A 12,956-nucleotide genomic window follows, 5' to 3' on the forward strand; every position below is an offset into this window, starting at 1 on the left:
GCCTTTGACCTGCATACAGTTTAAAGATTAATACCCTACATTTCAACAGCTGAGCCCAGATGCAGCTGCCCCTCTGGTGAGTCCTGACAAGTTCCTGGTGTGGACAAACCTCAGCTGCTCCTACCCTGGGACAGGAAAACCTGTTCTATCTACACAGTGGTAGCAAAGGCAGGGCTGGAGAAGGTGCTGATTACTTTACAAAGTAAAGTACTAATTAGATTAATATAGATAAAACTTCCATGCTGTTTGACTTTCTGATTTGAGCAGCAAACCTTAGTTCCTGCATGCCTAGCTCCTTTCACTCCCATCCTTGCACCACTATTCTGCTAAAAGAGACAGGCATTAAAGTCTCAATAGTAATTATCTCTGTTGGTCTTCACTAGGTTTCAGAGATCACATGTCCACATAGAGAGGTGTGAAGGCCTCACTGAGTTTTCAGGTTCACTGATGTGTGCTGTTGCCAGGTTCAGCTCATGCTCCTCTTACATTGAAACTTCCTCTCTGGAACCACCAGGAATGCAAAGGTAACATTGCAGAAGCGAAGGAGATCCTGCAGAGTCCAAAGCAAGTCATACAAGCCTCCCACAAGGCAGCATTCTGGCTTATGAGTCCAGTGATTGATGCCTCTGCTATATAAAGCTTTGAAGCACTGGCTGCTTCATACCCAGAGTCAAAAGGCACTTGGGATGCTCCAGGGTGTGCTCAATGCAATTTGATATTTAAGGAAGTCCCATCCTCCTCTGCCAGGGTACTGCAGACCTATGTATTCTGTGACAAATACCAGCATTCAGCTTCTCAGCAGGGACTTTTAATATGTGCTAAATAATACAGAAGTGCTTGAAAAACAGGATTTGGCAAAGTGTGCCTGTGAAGAAGTCCACAGTACCCAAGAGCTTTCTTGAGAAATATTTTGCTTTACCTCTTTCTCTAGCATCCCAGATCTCCCAGCCATAACAGCATGTGCAATCTGACTGCAATAGTTCAACAAAAGCATAAGCACAGTTCCCCAAAACGTCTTAAACCGGAACTTTGGCTGTGTTTTTCTCTGAAAGCCATGCAGATGGTTGGCAAACCACAGCCCAGCCTCACCTTCCAGGGCACAGTCAGCACAAAAGCTGGCTTTGGCATGGTACCAGGCAGGAGGGATGAGCTTTAACCCCCAGTATTTGCTGGCTCCGAACAAACACGGGCCAGTCAGGCATTAGAAAGGAGCTTTGTGTGGTTTGGACTTCCACACCTCTCACAGCGTGCTGGTGTAGGTGCACTCCCGGCTGAACTGCAGGGAGAATGGAGAGAACAAGAGCAAGCATCCCAAATGGAAAGGCAGGAAATCTCACTAGTCATAATTTAAAAGCTAGACACTGGATGTGGGAGGAAAATGGGAAAAACATCACCTGCAGGCAACTCAGGGGGAAAGGAGTGAAAGGGCGAGATAGGGCACTCCTACATCTATAAACTATGGGAAAAGAAGGAAACATCAGATGCGGACAGTAATTCATCCCTGACTGATCTACAACCCTCTCTCCAAGGGGTATGGTTAAGGCCAAGGTCAGGATTGTGATTAATGCTGTCAAGAGTTTGGATCCCCTCTACTTCCCTAAATAGCAACCAGGGACTCCCAGAATGGATCTTGAAAAGAAGGGGGAGAAAGTAATCTGCTGAGAGATGCACATGTGGGGTGACCTCTAGAAGAGGGCAAAAAGGGCAAGAGAGGACCTTGCCAGGGTGACTTGCAGCAGTCAGGTCCCCCAAAGCAGAAATCATTTCCAAAACAGCTTTGCTTTTCCTTACAAGCTCATTCCTTCTAAGATGAATTCCCAGAAGATTAGTGAATGCCTTTTTTTGGGTGATACTTTATCCTTTTGCACTCTCTCACGGCTCATCTCATCTTCTGTCTCATCTGACCTCATCCCACTCTCCTTGCTCCTTGCCCTGGCAGTAGTGGTTAGATGTGGTAAGATGTTATTTAAAATCAAAGAGTTTTTTAATTCATTATAAATTATAGCCTGCAGAGAGTGCCACACATACCATGTATACACATACACACACTACCTGCACATACACATTTCTAAATACCAGGTTTTCCCTGAGGCTTTCTTTACAGATGTGTCTTGGTCTGGTTAAGAGGAGTTCAAGCACAGTCACTGGCCCCCACTGCCTGCAGTCCTGCTGCTGCCAACTTACCGAGAACATCCACAGTGGTGATGATCTCGTCCTTGCAGTGCTTTTGGCAGGTTTGGTTATCAGCCAGTCTTCCTGAGTTAAACAGCTTGCATTCAATGCAGTCCCTGCAGGAACACACACAGAGGGGAAGATAAGGTACCCACGAGAAACTGCATGAACACAGAGATTCACCCCTTGGAACATCCAGCACACATCCCTGAGTGCTGGTCTGGAGGCTGCACATCTGCACCACATCTCCATCTCAAGGACGGATTTAATCTAGGGGTGGATTCAATTAAGGTGTAAAACAGCTGGGAGGTTTAGGGTCTTTTTGCCCTTTGGATGTCAGGAGCTGCACTGCAAAATCCATCCTGCCTGAGATAAAGGCAGACAGCACTGCTCTGTACTAAATCTGAGACTGATGCCCAGGCCACCTCCACTGCTGTGAGGCCCCATCCTCCCCTCCTCTGCAGCTCACAGCTCTCTGGGCCCAGACATTTGCAACTCAGAGTGCAGCAAAACTGTGGTTGCCAGCCCTTCCCAAAGAGTGGGACAGCACTGGAAATGGCCAGGGACATGAACCTCCATGAGGACTTGGGCAGTAACACATGTCGTTGCTCTACTTGGGATACTTTCAGGTTGCTTGGCATGGTCTCCCCTGTTCAACAAAGCAGGAGTAATTCCTTAGCTGAAAGGTGTCCCAGGATACAAAGAGTTGCCCTTCCCACCAGCAAGAAGTCCCTCCTGAAATGCCTGTGAGTACCTTTTAGTGCTACAGACACCTGGGCAGGTGGGACACTTCTCACACGTCTCTCCGAAAGCCCCTGGCTCGGTGCACTGACACTTCCCACAGACACAGGCGCCTCTGCCGCTGCACATCTGGCCATCACTGGAAACACAGCTGTCCATCTCGGTGGAGCAGTTGCAGTTGTCCCCGATGTAACCAGCGTGGCACTTGCACTCCCCGCAGTGACACTCTCCGTGACCTGAAGGCAAGAGCAGGGGAGAGGCGTGAGCAGCGTTCGGGGCCAGCAATGGGTGCTGTGGTTGCCACTGTGCGGGAGGGACCAGCAGCCCAGCAGGAAGAGCTGCCACAGAGACCTTATGTGGTAGAGCAGCAAACTGATGGTGATGGAAAACACCTAGATATCAAATTAATATCTACATTTAGCAGCAAAAATTACCTAGTCACTGATCTCCCAGCTTCCCTCTGTAGTCACTCAAGACAAATGGGCACCTCTCCCTTCCTACTTTTGTATGAATTAATCTCTTCTTTCTCTGTCTGCATCGAGATATGAAGATGGAAGTGGAGCAGTGCTTCCTTGCTGGTTTTGAACCCACAGTTTAGCAGCAAAAAGCCTAGCAGGTTGCCCACTTCATAAAGTCTTTCCTACTCTTCTTTCCTAACAGTTTTACTTAAGAAGTTGTCCCAAAAACCTCAAAAAAAAATTGAATCAACAAGCACTATGTTCTGTGTCCAAACAGGACCTTTGTGTCCCAGGCAGACCCACAAAGGTTGCTGGGGCCAGCTGAACCCTCTTAGGGATTAACTCAAGACAGCTCACAGCACGGATGGATGAAGAAACTAATCGAGTGAGGGCACTCCTGAAGCATCCCCTTGCAACTATGGAGTTTAGCAATGGCCTGAGAAAGTCAACAGGCTCCAAGGCTTTCAGTGACAGTAAGACCAGTGGCTGGCTGCTGAGCAGCTGGTTCCAGAGATGCATCCATCAGCTTACTGGAGAGGCTGCTTGAATTCCTCCTTGGTCAGTCCCTAGGAGAAGGGATGCCTTTGAAGGCACAGTTTATAGAGCTGAAGGGTTTGTATACGAGGCTCATCAGCAACCTCATTACAGCTCAGCTTTCCCTCTGGAAACAGCCTGAAGCACCCCAGACATGATAAATTATATACATGCTCCTTCCATCGACACAAAACCGCTGATCTCTCTGCCTCTCTCATCGCGCCAAGATTACAAGAGAGGCTGTGGATTGTCAAGCTATATCCCTTGCCAAAAGTCACAGGAGCACCTTCTGTTTTACTAGGCATCTCATATGTCCCAGAACATCACAAGTTGCCCTCCTACAGCCTCTTCTGCACTCCCACCGTTTGCTTTGGATCCAGCCTGAAAATTCAAACATTACCAGACAGAGGAGATTATGTTTACAAGATCTCTAGAGGTGACCTCCTTCCCTGCCTACATCTGATGGAGATTAAAATCCCTTGCTCTGTTTGCCTTCACGGTGACAGCCTTGCCCTTTCCCCAGACACAGACGTACGGGCAGGCTTGGTTTGACCCCTCCCTTCAAAGCCCACAACTGCTGCTGTTCAGGGTGCAGCTGCAGAACTGGGACCCTCACGACCTCCACTTCACAGACAAACCAAATGGGGTGTCTGGCTTTCATTCACAATTAATTCAGGTGATTGGTCTCTCACACACAGCAGGCCTGGTGCCTCCATGGCAATGCATGTTTCCAAATTAGCTATAAATCATGGTTTTCTTAAGTGGACACTATTTCAAGGAATCCAAAGCAACTGGCACCGGGAATTCATATACATGGCATATAGTAAATGTACTCAGGCTTGAATTTGAGCTGTGAGGAACAAGAGAAACAAGCCAATGGCATTCATATCACCCCATGGTCCTGACCCCTTGCTACTGGACAGAGGGGCAGAGCCCCTGTATCATCAGCCTTAGCTCAATTCTCCTAGGACACCACAGAGCCCAGCACAAGATGTGAATCCATTGGTAATACATCTCTGGATCATAAAATGATTCTGTTTTTAAAGGCATCAGTGCCAGGCCATAGGAGGCTAGAGAGACTGCACATCCCTTCCAGCCCCTGCCAGGCTGGAGATGGAGCCTGGACTGACTGTTGGGTGGGAGACGGCCATTTCCAAATAACACATCCTATTAAACCACTGTGATCGGAAAACTTAAGAAACAGCATCTTAAAGGAAGTGGTTTTGTTTATTGAAGGGGATGAAGAAAAAGCTGTTCTGTATGAGGGTGACTAAGCGTGGGGTGTGACCTTAAAATTTAAAAACATGTTGACGTGTGTTTCCTGCCTCGGCCACACTGGCTCACTATGCAAGAAATCACTGGCTGAAGCTCACCAGGGCAAATATGCCAAGAGTGGGAATTTTCCATCTTGACCTGTAATGGCAAAGATGTCACAATCTTCTCTGCCTACATCAGTTCAAAAGAGTGGCCACTCCTGCAAGCACCATGAGCTCCATTTCTGGTGCCATTCATCTTCCACACAGCCTGAACCTCCAAGAATGGGAAACATTTATTTCTCACATGGACGCAACAGGAATCATCCCACTTCCCAACATCCACCTGGAGCACTGGAGATGGGAATCCTCTCTGTCCTCCTGCTCAGGACACAATCTGAGAGGAGCCTCAGGGCCATATGGCACTGAGTTTTACGGTGATGGTGACCCAGAGCTGAGGTTTGCAGAGTCCTACGCGGTACTCACATTTTGCAGGAAAATGTGCTGTGCATTTCTAGTCCCAGCTCTCCTGTGGTCACACACAGTGCTGATGTGGTCAAGCAGTCTCTGTGCCATCTAAGATCATGTCTGCAGGAAACCTTCCACCACCATGGCCATGAAAAACCTCTGCTTTACTTCCCAGTTTCATTTCCAAAATGACAATGCGTTCTCAAGGAGGGTGTGTTTCAAGACACCTCTGCACCAGCAGCAGTCTCGTGGTGCAGGACATCACCCTGGACTTTAACCCCCTCAAACTCTGAGATTGCACATTCTCTATAAAAGCTGGTTTGTGAAGCCAGATACATTCATTATGTTCCCCAAACATAACAAGATATTTTCTTCTGTTCCCATCCTTGCAATGAGACAAGCTTAGAAGTTTAAAAGATGGGAAATTAAATGCTTCCTTCGAATTTGACAACATCTTTCCAGGCAGCTCTTGACTATTAGGAGGCTAACACAGAACACATATCAGGGAGGCTGCAGAAGCATGCTGGGAGGGCGTAGCAGAGGAAAGCGATGCTCCTGTGGAGGAAGAGCAGTCCCCACACTAAGTCTGACTAGTCTGGGATCCATCAGGGCAGGAGCCATGGGGTGCATTGCTTCTTGGAGGCATCCTCTTCCCAGCAAGGCCACCAAGGTGGACTGAGACCCACAGCCCAGCTGGTGCTTCTCTCTCTCTCTGCCCTGAAACACATCCCACTGCTGTGCCCAGCTGGGCTGCACCTCTCGCTGTCACTCAGGCAGCTTTTGGCAGGACACCCAACCATCCTCACTTCACCCCAGCTGCCTCCGCCTTCCCCCCTCAGCTGCCCACCAGGATGACAGCTATAGGCCAAATCCTCCCTGCCCTCACCCTGGCACCACAAAAACCCAGCCTGGCATTCCCACACCAGTGCTGTGTCTTGTTGCTCTGGTCCCCAGGCAGGATCACTGTCGAACTGGGATAGCAGCTTCTGGCAGAAGCTTCCAGCCTCTGACCCTGATTTCATCCCAGGCTTCCTGAGAGCAGGCTGTGACCCTGCTTAGCAGGACAGCCCGTCTGCCCCCTGTGATAACTGTCCTCCTTTTAGGAATCGTACCAAGAGGTCTGAAACTCAGTGCACTAAAAGCTCTCTCACTAGGGATTTTGATAGAATAGAATGTGGTTTTCCTAAAGCTTCCAGCTTCTGGGGACCACAAAGTCATGCAAAAATACCAGCTTTCTTTTGAAAGAAAAAATATCATCTCAGCTTTTATGGAGAGGGCAAAAATATTTGAAAACAAGCCCCTTTCAACACCCTTTTTTTTCAAACCTTCTAGAAAATTAAACTGATGTGCCTGCCATACAAGAAAAAAAAAATCCTCATGATTTTTAAGCCAGTTTCTTGGCTTCTGAGCACTCGGGAGGGGAAAGATCATACTGTCTTTTCTTCCCATTAAATCAAGCCACTTATCTTCTTTGCCTCTGTGCTCACATCCAGACTTTGGGTCAGGACCTCCAAAAGGCTGTGCTTTAGTCATTTTTGGTTACTTGAACAACTAGTTTGAAATAGAAAAAGCCCCAAAGGAAAAACAATTAAGAGAAATAAGTTATGGCAAACAATTTCCAGATTCCCCACTGCCATCCCTTTAAGAAGCCAGGGGCTGCTGTGCCCAACACCTGGAGAGCCCCAGTACAGAAGCCAACCTTTGTTTGTACTTCTGAGGTGTGAATTCATCAAAGATATCTGCTTATGAGAGGGGAAGTCAAACCCTACTAATGCAGAGCACTGCTTGAGCATTGGTTTTGTACCAGACCAGCCAATCTCTCAGCAGAAGTGCTCGAAATTTGTGGCAGAGGTTCTGTGAACAGCACATTTTGAGTGGGAAGAAGAAGGGCAGCAGAAGAGGCTTTGAACACTAGGAAAACATAGACCTTTCCGTTTGGGAAAGGCCTATGGTAAGACGCAGTGCCTGCTTAGGCAAATAAATCATCCCACTGATTTCTTTCCATGACTCAAAGCAGCCAGCACTGCACATTAAGAGGCCAGGCAAGGCGAGGTGAGGCAGCCTGCCCATGGCACAGCTTAGGTCCAAGGCTCTGCCAGATGGTCGGCATCGGTAGGGAGTCAGGAGAGTTCGGGAAATTTTAGACAGTGGGGATGGATTTAGGATCCATTCCCTGGGTCATGACAGTCTGGCAGGGGAAACAAGGGTGGCAGGTTGGCCAGAGCATCCCCAATCCCTGGAGCCTGCTGAGCATAACAACCTCCTTGTGAAAGCCAGGCTACTATGTAAACACAGACAGACGAATGTCAAGGGACCAAGGTTTCTGTGTAATCCGAAATTCATCCCCTGACTGCCTCCATTCACACCAGAAGAGAGCCTGCCCACACATTTATCCACAACGCAATACTGAAGCAACAAAATAAACACTAAGAGGTCAGCAATAAGTAAATAGTGCTTTTCTGAATGTTATTTACACCAGACACCATGGATCTGTGCATCTTTCAATCGCAATGGATATTTATATCCTGAAGCATATGGGTTTGACCAAGAACTGCCAAGGCTTTAAATAAGCCTTTATTTCAATCCTAGCGCTGGTTGAGCTCATCAGTCATCAAAAATAGCATCGGAGATGCAGACTAATGAAACCAAAAGTTAAGGAATAAATACAGGCTTGAGCTGCTAATTTAGCCATGGGTACTACAAGCCCCATCACCAGCTCAACATTACTGACAGCAAACACCACGGTGCAGCACTGGCATTGCAAAAAAACACAGCACCTCAGTACGCCAATTTCTCTCACTTGGGAATTTCTGGGTTAAATGAGCGCTGGACAGGGAAGACAGGGGTTTGGAAAGTGCTGTCTCATGAAGGCAGCTGAGAGCAATCCGAGGCAGGCGGATTTCCTGTGGCAGCCCTGGCCAGCCTTTCCTCATTTTCCTACTCTCTGCTGCAGAAGCGGAGGTGAAACACAACCACAAGATATGGCTGATGATCCACCAGAAAGCCAAAATGGGCAGCAAGGAGTCATTTCCTGAAAGAGATCTAAAGCTGCATTTCTTAAAATAAAACCTTCCTTTTTTTTTTTTTTTTTTTTTTCCAAGTGAGCTCAGCACTTCACAAATCTCTTGACTTATGCTTATGTTAGTGCCTCAGCCAAGCCTGCCACACGTGGCCTTTTGGATGGAGACCCGGAGCTGGGAATTGGAGCTTTTAGGTCCTGCTGCCAACTCTGCTCCCAATGCAGGGAGAGATATGGGGCAAAGGCTGCTGCCAGGTTCTCCCAGAGACACAAATGCTTCAGCCTGAGTGGTGACAACTGGGATGGGTGTTTCCTTTGAGCCATAAACCCAAATACCATCCCACCACATTGGGCACATGCTCATCCTTGACTTTGTCGCCCCTTAAGCAGCTGACATGGAAGGCACTGCAGGAACTGCTAACAATTCACATCATTCCTTAAGCCAGATCGGAAGATAGGGGTATGTGGGAATCCTCTGGAGTTTTCCCCCTCCAGTGTTTCCCTCCAAACCTCTCACTCAAAAAGGGCCACTGTCCTTTTCTGTTGACCTCCATCTCTTCACATGCAGGTGTTTTTTGGGTGTACCATGGGATGCACTAACACCTCTCTCACAGCAGCGCTCCTCTCTCCAGCCAGCTCTCCAGCCCCCTAACAGATGAGACTTGCTCACAGATGAAACCCCCCTGGATGCAACTCTCTCCATTTGTTTCCTTTCTCTCCAAAAAGCCTGACAAATAAAGGTGCTTGACAAGAAAAGCATATTCCACTTGGCTCTCCCAGCCCTACCCAGACACCACCAACACCCATGGGTCCAGAAACAGGAGCTTCTCCACCACTTACATACTTCCTTGCCCATCTCTGCCCAGGTCTGCTTATACAACTCTGCACTTAGCCTTCAGTTCTAGTCACTGTGAAGGCTCTGGAAGATTTAGAAACATCAGGGGACATATGGTAACTATGCACTTTGCTGAAAGGTAGGTAAAGGTCTTGAGAAAACCTACAGCACTACAACCCTTCCACTGAGGTATGGTGCTCCCACAGGAAGGACAAGCTTCATCTTCCCACTCTGATGCCTGAGCAGACTCCTACCAGCTCCTACTGCACAAAACCCCTCCAGATATATTCTTAAAATAAAACCTGGCTCCAAAACAAAGCTGCATGATTCCAAATCCCTGAACTCCAGAGCCAAACTCTATGGTTCAGGTCCATCCTTCAAATGAAAAGCAGACTAATTCCCATCCTGCCAAAGGCCAAGTGGGATGAATGTCCTTTCACTTGGACCTTGTTGAGAGGAGTGGGCTCTGGAGCAGAGAGATATTCTTCCTCTGCCAAATTCAGTGCCATGGGAGCCTTGCCCAGTTCTGTGTTTGAATGCAAACACATAATCTGTGATGCAAGTTCACCAAAGGTCCATGGTTTTGGAACAGATTTCTCCCTTCCCAAAGTACCTGGAAGAAGTCAGAATATCACTCAAAATAAGACCAAAAAAAAAAAAAAAAAAGGAGAAAGAAAGAACCCACAGCCTGCACTGCACTTCCCTTTCAGGTCAATTATTTAAAGCCAATTTTTTAAACCAAACTGAGCAAAATTCACAGGTTTTCACTGCATGAGAACAAGAAATGAAGACACAGAATTTCACTCACCTGTTGGTGGGAGGCTTTCATCTGCCTCTAAACTCCAAATACAACATTCATTTCCAGACGTGCATTTCTGTTACTTTCATCAGATGGACCAAATTCAAATACCAAACTCAGTGAGATGCTGGCCAGAAGAGCATTTAAAGGGAGTTTGTTCTAACACCATCTTCTCTCTTTGGAGAGTGAGTGGGGTTTATTTTCTGAGTTAATCTTGGTGGGGTTTTTTTGGAGCTTTCTATGGGGCTCCAGGCCATGGGTGGGGGCAGCTGCAGCAGGACAAGGGGTTTGGGTACGTGCATGCACCATCAGATGACACCTCCGATCGCAACCCACATGCTGTGCCACTTTAAGAGCAGACACCCAGAGTCGGGGCTCTGGCTCCCATAAAGACGTCAAAGACGTCACTTCTGTATTCTTTAATTCTGCCCGGGCATTTAATGCCTCATTAGCATTCATTAATGCTTGCAAAAGGTCCGCTCAAGGACAAGGAGAAACTACAGTGAAAAGAGGCAGGAACAGCAGCGCTCTGTGCGGGTTGGTCCTCAAGAAGCTGCTGCCAGATTTGGGAAGAACGGCAAGACTTGGACAGCAATGAGAGCCTGAGCAGGGAGAAAGGAGGGTTAAGAAAGGGCAGCCTTTCTTAACCTGCCCTTCGTGCCAGGAATGGAAACTCTGGTGAAGCAGTACTCAATTCACTGGGGAGAGAAAGTCCAACTCAGCTGCTGTTTCATTGTGAAAAACCAACACGAACCCCTGGTGTGAGCAAGGTGGGGCAGGCAGGGTATGCCTGCTGCCAGGAACACCAAGGAAGGTGAGGAATAAACACAGCACTGAGCACAAACACAAACGAAGTATCATTTGTGTTCCTGTAAGAAATCCATGCAAAGATCATAAAATATCTCAAGTTGCAAGAGACCCAGAAGGACCACTCCTAAATAATCAATATTATTTGATAGGCAACAATGTAATGCTAATGCCTAGTGGTACAATACCTAATAGTGCATTTATTTACTGTGAAAGAAATGCAGAGGAGCATATACATCGAGCACAGAGCATTCTAGCTAAGAACCATCCACTGCACTGATGGGCAGCCTCTGACCTGAAACACAGCACGGGAGGTCATTAGCAGCACAATTAGAGGGGGGAACTAGGCATTTTTACACTGCAGCTACAATCACTGGCCATGCTTTCACAGGTCACAGCCAGCAGACCAGGGTCACCCCGTGCTGTTTGCCCCAGCCCAGAGGCCATTTGAACTCTGGGATGTTCAGCCTTTTGAAGCGGCACAGAGCAGGATGGGGAGCTTCATGCTCTTGGAGGGCAGCGCTGTATGACTCAGGATTAAACTGGAAAGAGAACAGAAACCAAGTTAAAGGGAAAAAATAAATTTGGAGAAGAAGAAGAAGAGAGAGATTGGGGAAGGATGGAAATGATACTGTAGGAGGAAGTGGCAGGGAGGTTTCAGGAGCTTCCCAAAGACTGGAGATGTGAGGAAACACATGCACTGACTGAGTCAGCCCCATTCACCTCCAAAAGGCCACTAAGGATTTGCGTGCCAGACTTCACGAAGATGAAATTTGGAATGCAAAACACCTCCCACGTGGCTCTCAGCCCCCCTCTGCATCGGGGCTGTGAGCCACAGCTCCTGGAGATGAGCACACCCAGAACACTGTGGGACATCCTGCGGTTGATGCTCAGGACCCCTTTGCTTGCAAGGAAAAGTCAAACACTGCTACAGAGGAATGTGACTGCCAGCCATCCACTCACACAGCTCAAGGGTGGAATCTCTCTCCACCCTTTCAAATTATCTGGGAGCCTGGGGCTGGGCATCCCTGCTTCCCACCACAGAAGGTGCCTCTCTCGTGCAGGGTACAGGCTGTAGGGGCACTATAGCCTGCCTGCAGTAGGCAGGCATGTCCCATACATCTCTCTGTCATTTCTCCTCTTCACACTGTGTAAAGAGTGGAGAGTTTCTCAATAACACTCCACACTAAAGTCTGAGAGGTTTCAAGTGGTGCTCTCAGAGCTCACTGTGGTCTGGCAAAGCATGGCCAGACCCACCCTTTCGGGAAGGCATTGTGGCTAGCAGCCTGGGATGACCTCAGGGCTCAGACACCAGCTCTTGTCACCAGGACAAGACCTAAAAGCCAACATCTCACATGTGTTGGCAGCAGCAGGCACCTCCATAGTTCCTTCCTCACCTGCAGAAATGTTTTCCAAATCACTGCTGGAGCAATCACACGCTGCCTCCCCAAATTTTGCAGCAGCATGGCAGCCACATGCTCTGCAGGAGGTCAAGCAGGAGTGCAGGAAAACCAACAGCTGACATCAGTAAACATCTCATAAGTAGGGCAAGAGCAGCATCGGTTCGAGTGGGATGAAGGTGAATTCAGGTGGCTGCTCCTCCAGGTAATCTCCATCACAGTCCTCAGCCCTGCCTGCCCCTGCTGACCTGGACCTTACATTTTTTTAGGCTGAACCACAGGATGGAAGCAAATGGAGCTGACCTAAACCTTCCATTTCTTTACACTAATCCATGTGATCAGAGTAAGTGGAACATGCCCAGCTTCGCAGTTTAACCCCGAAAGAGGAAGAGGTGCCCCATTTGATTAATTTCTTAGTAAATGTTTGCAGTCTATTCCTATCGGAGCCAAAATGTTTCACAGCTGGAGGG

At 48.0% G+C, this 12,956-nt stretch overlaps 1 protein-coding gene across 2 annotated transcripts in view; it reads right to left on the reverse strand.

Annotated features, from left to right (window-relative positions):
• Positions 1-12,956, reverse strand: part of ITGB5 (integrin subunit beta 5) — a 59,163-nt gene that overhangs the window by 3,644 nt on the left and 42,563 nt on the right. For both annotated transcript variants that reach the window (XM_050339429.1, XM_050339430.1), the window contains exons 11-12: positions 2,927-3,149; positions 2,185-2,288 (exon numbers count right to left, since the gene is read on the reverse strand). In XM_050339429.1, the coding sequence (XP_050195386.1) occupies positions 2,185-2,288; positions 2,927-3,149 (327 nt within the window). The remainder of the gene's footprint in view (positions 1-2,184; positions 2,289-2,926; positions 3,150-12,956) is intronic.

Source organism: Myiozetetes cayanensis, unplaced genomic scaffold, assembly GCF_022539395.1.
Source record: "Myiozetetes cayanensis isolate MyiCay16 unplaced genomic scaffold, myiCay2020 scf9, whole genome shotgun sequence".
Lineage (NCBI taxonomy): Eukaryota > Metazoa > Chordata > Aves > Passeriformes > Tyrannidae > Myiozetetes > Myiozetetes cayanensis.